This window comes from Temnothorax curvispinosus, unplaced genomic scaffold, assembly GCF_003070985.1.
Source record: "Temnothorax curvispinosus isolate PA1 unplaced genomic scaffold, ASM307098v1 QBEX01014815.1, whole genome shotgun sequence".
Classification (NCBI taxonomy): domain Eukaryota; kingdom Metazoa; phylum Arthropoda; class Insecta; order Hymenoptera; family Formicidae; genus Temnothorax; species Temnothorax curvispinosus.
This window is the reverse complement of record NW_020224595.1, coordinates 1-6500: the sequence shown is the minus strand read 5'-3', so window position 1 is coordinate 6500 and position 6500 is coordinate 1. Positions and strand designations below refer to the sequence as shown.

At 37.5% G+C, this 6500-nt stretch overlaps 2 protein-coding genes across 4 annotated transcripts; both read left to right on the top strand.

Moving 5' to 3' along the window:
• The first annotated feature begins 6 nt into the window (after nt 1-6).
• LOC112465020 lies at nt 7-1631 on the top strand. Its single transcript, XM_025032382.1, has one exon. It carries the CDS (start codon nt 11-13, stop codon nt 1202-1204), a length of 1194 nt encoding a protein of 397 aa, XP_024888150.1. The 5' UTR covers nt 7-10; the 3' UTR covers nt 1205-1631.
• A 1364-nt stretch (nt 1632-2995) lies between these two features.
• Nucleotides 2996-6119, top strand: LOC112465019. Of its 3 annotated transcripts, none has more exons than XM_025032380.1 (3): nt 2996-3160; nt 3505-4205; nt 4837-6119. In XM_025032380.1, exons 2-3 carry the CDS (start codon nt 3810-3812, stop codon nt 4891-4893), a joined length of 453 nt encoding a protein of 150 aa, XP_024888148.1. In that variant the 5' UTR covers nt 2996-3160; nt 3505-3809; the 3' UTR covers nt 4894-6119. The 3 variants fall into 3 exon arrangements, with proteins under 3 accessions (XP_024888148.1, XP_024888149.1, XP_024888145.1); XM_025032381.1 differs by having other exon boundaries at nt 4303-6114; XM_025032377.1 differs by having other exon boundaries at nt 3505-6111.
• The last annotated feature ends 381 nt before the right edge of the window (nt 6120-6500 follow it).

Below are 6500 nucleotides of genomic sequence, written 5' to 3'. Positions count from 1 at the left end.
CTACGCGAACATGTGTCACGTTTGCAAACGGTTTGGCGACGGCGTCCGATTGAAGAGATGCGATGGCTGCTGGATGATCGCCTATTGTGGTCCTGAACATCAGAAGCAGCACTGGAAGCAGCACAAACCTTTGTGCAAAGCCATACGGAACGTGCTGCGAAACTACAGCATGGATTATCGCAATCAAACTACGGAGGAATGGGCCGACAAGAAGCTGACCTTCATGCAGCTAGTGTCGTCCAGGCTAGGACGTGACCTGAACATGAGTGAGATGGATATGTTCCTTTTTCCAAACGAGTGCCTAATTTGCCACGAATGGAAGTCGTTGAAGAGTTGTAAGAAGTGTGCTGCCAGCTTTTGTCAAATTCACAAAAACCACATTGACCACTGGGACATCTGCGCTCCTCTGGAACTATGTCTTCGTATAAAATTATTTTTTTCTATAGAAGAAGGATACTGCAAATTTCCGAATAGTGTCTTGCACAGTCCCTCCACGACTATTGCAGTTCACAACATGAGAGACTTTATAAAGGCTTTTGTGTATATTCAGGCTGACTCGGAGATGGAGTACAATATCTGGGCAGCCTATTCCTCAGAATATCTGACGCGTCCCTTGACGCTGTTTTATGCTGTGGGATTGTTAAACTATGTTCTAAAAGGCACATTTCTAATCATTCATATTGTAGGTGCAAATTACCTCGAAGAAACCACCTTATGGACGTGGGAAATTTTCCTGCAGTTAATGGAGCCCGTGACATCAATAATGATTGTAATGATAGGGCCGGAATTAAAAGATAAATTGGATCCGTCACGCACTGATGATAACTTTTTTTTGGGGAACAAAAGTTTGTTTGTTGAGTACCACGATGTGTCATACGAGGACTATGTGGACAGTTCGACATTCACAAAACCGGACTTGATTGTAGGATTTCACTTAAGTATTGAGGAACATAATAATAAAGAAATATGGGCGCCATCCATACGTGCGTTAGCGAAACAGAATTGTCCGTTTATCTTAACGTTTTCTAAGCAACGGGAACTTGAGAAGGGGATGAACAAAATGAACACAATCCTGGGTAAGGAGTTAGATTATTACTGTAGCGGAAAGAACCCATTCGCCAGTTGCAAACCGCATAGAGACTTTGGGTCAGAGCGCGTGTGTTATCATAATCAGTATATGATTATCTACCAAAGTCTTTGTTAAGTCGTAACTGATACGCGTAATTTAAACTACCCATACGAACTGAAGGCTGTGTTTTTTGCCGAAAAAAACGTTGCGTGTGCGAAATGAAAGAATACGAGTTAAATGGAATTTTACGTTTAAGAAATGCAACGAAAGGGACGCAGAGATAACTGTATGAACTACAACTGCGAATCGCGACGCGTTATTACGAAATAAACTGCAAAAAACTGAAATCCGACACTCCGGAGTGTCTGATTATATTTATAATCCAAGAAGCCATTATTTACTTGTTGAGTCGATTATCTTATATCAGTCGGGCATAAATGGAATATAAATATAACAGTAGTGGATGCGGTAACGTAAAATATTATTACAATGGCTTTTAGTTCTGTTTGTAATGAAGACAAAACTTTTCGATAATTTTTATAATAATATTTATATCTTTGTAATAAATTTGTAGCAAGCATTTATGATGGTAATTGTTTCTGTTTCGATATTTTTTGATATCACATGTGTGAAAAGCTTCCTGTGACAGTCGATGATCGCAATAATGGCAGAGATTGAGTGTGTGGTCCTGGCTTCCTACCCTTTTGTACGTGAGTATCGTTTCGAGGAGCATGTATTTTTTAACGAGATTATTAATGTTACTAATAACATCTATCAACATACACTTATATTGTGCTGAGATTAACAAAATTTAAAATTTTTTCTCTAAAGAATGCATTTTGACAATCTGCTACTGTCTAAAATTCTAATGATTTTCTTATTTTCCAAGAATTTTCTCACAAGTCTCAAAAATCGATTAAGAGAATTCGACCAGACCCAGGCAGCACGCATAATTTAAAAGACATCATAGGCCGGTATTCATAGTCGAATCTTATATTTAAGACCATCTTAGGTACGATCTTAAGATTTTATGAACCAATCACAGAGCCGTATTAGCATCTTAAGATATTACTTATAAGACAGTCTCTAATAAGATCCGACTATGAATACGGACCTTTCAGACATACCTGCTGTCTAGATGAAATTGTACTATTAGAAATTTCAAGAATTTTTCAATATATTCCAAGAATCGTGATTTTTCATACCATAGGATTGAAATTCTGAAAGTAGAATATTATAAGAAATATTAGAATATAATTATGAACAAGATGGCATATATTTTGATTTGGAAATCGGCACTTTATTGATTCTTTCTTTCATTTACATTATGAGAGTGACTATAATTACATACATGATTTTAAAATACAATGTTACATCAAAAGTAGTATTAATTACAAACAAGCAGTGAGAATTTAAGTGTTAATGTTAGAAATCATAAGTTGATTGCGCTGTGCGTTTATCTGATCACCGAATCAGAAGCGTTAAAATTTGCTTAAACGCAGGCATGTGAATGCCATAGAATAATAATCGAATCTATATAACGTTCGTTTATAACATGGATTTTCTGCCGATTTCAATTCGAGAAGTTTCGTTAACTTTCTCTTTATTGCAAAGTCAAGCAACAATCGTTTTTATACGTGAAAAAAAATCCATGTTTGTAAACTTTGTTTGTTAAACACTAGCAACGATCTTTCAACGCAAAACTCGCCGTAAACCTGCGCGATGCGATGACGTAGATCGCCTCCCGCCAATCACACAAGCGAAATTCGCGTTTCTCACTTCGCAGGGGCGAATCGAATTTGCGTACGTCTCCTGGCTTCCAAAACTGTTTTAAATGCTTTAACTTAATTGGAGATTGGCGAAGAAAGGGCGTTTTTCCGATCTTATAAAAGGATAGTCGCGACAAACAGGAGCTCTTGTTTTCGTTGTTCACTCGCTCAGTGTACTTGTACTACCGCTCGTACATACATACAACCGCTGTTCGCTTAGAAATTCGCACTCGCTCGATCGCTTGATAGATTTAGCCGCTTTTGCCGTGCTAACTTCTGTGCGCGCTACCGCTCACGGCATTTTTCTTAAAAGGAACACTTTGTAATTACTTTTATATATATATATAATTGTCTTTATTTACATTATAAACTTTGTTCTGTAATTTTTTTGAGTTTTTAATTTAAGTGCGTGTGCTTGTCCATCTCTTCGTGCTGTCTCTAACTCGCGGATTCTCGAACAAAAATAATTATAGGAACAAGATGACATATTTTAATTTAGAAATCGGCACTTTATTGATTCTTTCTTTTATTTACATTATGAGAATGACTATAATTACATACATAATTTCAAAATGCAATGTTACATCAAAAGTAGTATTAATTACAAATAAGCAGTAAGAATTTAAGTGTTAATTATTACAATTAATCTCATTGCAATGTTTACAGGTAACAGCTGTACTAATTACAAAAGCAACGTCAACAAATTTTATTTCGTGATGCGATGTAAATGACAGTACTGAAAACCTAAAGCATAACGTGAACAATAGATTTCAATATCCTTGGAAATTTTCGAGACGGACCATTGGAAGGAAGGTCGAAAGCCTGGGAAGTCAATATAGTCGTGCTCCCCACGTGTTACCTGCGAAATTGTGCGAAATCACAACATTCGATCCAAACACTGTGGGTATTTGCCTCTTACACCGAAGGAGACTTTTGATATAACACGAGATTGGACTGTGTGAGCAGAAGTCATGGAATCAGAAGCGAGAAATCAAATTAATAACAACTATGACAAGTTCTTCTACGCGACCATGTGTCACGTTTGCAAACGGTTTGGCGACGGCGTCTCTTTGAAGCGATGCAGTAACTGCAAGATGATCTCCTATTGCAGTAAGAAACATCAGAAGCAACACTGGCAGCAGCACAAACCTTTGTGCAAAGCCATACAGAACGTGCGACAAGGCCGGCAAGGCTACGACATGAATGTTCGCGGAGAAACGCCGGAGGAATGGACCGACATAAAGCAGATGTTCATGCTGCTGGTGTCGCGCGTGCTGAAACGTCGTCTGACGATGTGTGAGATGCAAATGTTCAAATTTCCAAGGGAGTGCCTGATTTGCCACGAACGGGACGCTCAATCGTTGAAGGTTTGTCAGAAGTGTGCTGCCTGCTTTTGTATAAAACATAAAGACGACATTATGCACAGAAACATCTGTGATTCCCTCGAACTATGTTTTCGTTCAGATTTATTAATTATAAAAGAAAATCGCACTAATTCTTTGGTGCCGGACATGATTTCTTACGCGAAACACGTTCTCGACACAACTTCCCTCGACATTGAATTTCTGGATATGTACGACTTTATAAACATTTATGGAGTTATTCGGGATGACTCGGACGGTGTCTTGGCAGCCGACCACTCACAGTATCTGACACGTCCCTTGACGCTGTTTTTTGCTATGCGATTATTAAACTATGTCCCAAAAAGCAAGAAAGATTTAGTCATTCATGTTGTTGGTGCCAGTTTCGCCGAGGAATTCACCTTGATCGGATGGGAAGTTTTGCCTTGTTTATTATCAGTAACGATGATGTCAGTAACGATGATGTCAGTAACGATTGTAATGATAGGGCCGGAATTAGAATATAAATACAGCCCAGAAGTTTGTGATCCCTGTACATCGCCGGATAACAAAATAAGTTTGATTTTTAAGTACCACGATGCGTTATACGATAACTATGTACACAGCTCGTCATTCGTAAAACCGGACTTTATTGTAGGATTTAACCTGGGTATTCACGAGCATAAAGACACGTGGACGCGGTCCATTAAGCTGATAGCGAAGCAAAATTGTCCGTTCGTCTTAACGTCTGAAACGCTTCAGGACTTCGAGAAGGAGACCGACAGAATAAATACAATTCTAGATAGACAGGTAGTTTATATCTATACAGAAAAGAATCCATTCGTTAGTCTAAGACCGCATAGAATCCTCGGGCCGGAGCGCGTATATTATGAGAATCAATATGTCGCTATCTGCCGGAATCTTTGTCCGTAATTGTTATTATGCGTAATTTAAGCGACCGATACAAAAACTAACGGCTGTGTTTGAAGGAAACGTAGCGCGCGCAAAATGACACACACGAATTAACTGAACTTAACGTTTTTATTAAATGTAACGAAAAAAGGAACGCAAAGAAAATTTTATGTACTACATCTGCGAATCGCGACGTGTCTTCACGAAACAAACTCCAAAAGACTGATAGCCGACACTCCGGAATGTCCGCTTATATTTATAATAATCCAGGGGCCGTATTCTGTTCCGCTAAAATCCGCTTACCGACAATTGTCGGTGTCGTTGCGCAGCTTTTACACGATATGAAAAACCTGCGCAACGACACTTATCGAACCGACAGTTGTCGGTGGGCAGGAACGGAATACGGGCCCAGAAATCCTAAATGGCTATTTTCTAATTAGAATCGATTATTGTCTTACATCAGTCGAGCATAATGGATTATACGATTATAGATATAACAGGATAAGTGGATGCGGTAATGTAAATTGTAAAATATTAATATGACTGGTATGACTGCACTGCAAATCTCAAGTGTGTTATTAACTGAAGCTCTCTCTTACACATTTCTCGCTGTTTTAAATTACGTCATCTAACACACACGGTTGAATGTATTAAATTAACTTTTAATTTCAGTTAATTACAATTAACTTTTAATTTAATTCTACCTTTTTTTTAACACGCAACAAAATAAAACGAGCTCTAGTAAAACGTGTCATTTTTAGACGTTTGTGCGTGTAGAGATAGCACACTTGGATTTACAATATGTTCAATTTCAATTCTGTTCGTAATGAAGACAAGACTTTTTATTAATTGTTTTGTAATAAAATTTATATCTTTGTAATAAAGTCAAGCATTTACGAAATGGCAATTATTTATTTCTTCTTTATCGATATTCCTAACATTTCTCACATCACACAGCTGTCTACGACTGCGACAGTCGACGACCAAAACAATAACAGAGATCAGGTGGCCGTGACATTCTAGCTCTAGCTTCTAGCAGTACAGTTTCCCGTCGTTCTTCTTTACGTGAGTATCGTTTTGAGTATTCCAACGAGGTTAAGAATTTTCCAAGATTTCCTAAAATCTCAAGTTTAAAATTTAAAAAAGTCAGAATTTATAAAAAATGTTGGAATATAATTAAAAACAAAATGAAATTTAAATTTGGAAATTGGAATTTTATTATTTCTTTCATTAACATTATAAGAATGACTAGTCAGAGTCTCATAATAATTGTACATACACAATTTTAAAATGTGATGTTATATCATAACCCAGGTAGCAGAATAACGTCTAAAGACGTCTTAATGACGTCTAATTGGCGTCTAGAGACGTCATTAAGACGTTATTATAAGACGTCACTCTGCTACCTAA

Excerpts from the sequence above, each read along its gene's own strand:
- LOC112465020 (XM_025032382.1), top strand. The coding sequence starts at position 11 with ATGTGTCACGTTTGCAAACGGTTTGGCGACGGCGTCCGATTGAAGAGA.
- LOC112465019 (XM_025032377.1), top strand. The coding sequence starts at position 3,810 with ATGGAATCAGAAGCGAGAAATCAAATTAATAACAACTATGACAAGTTC.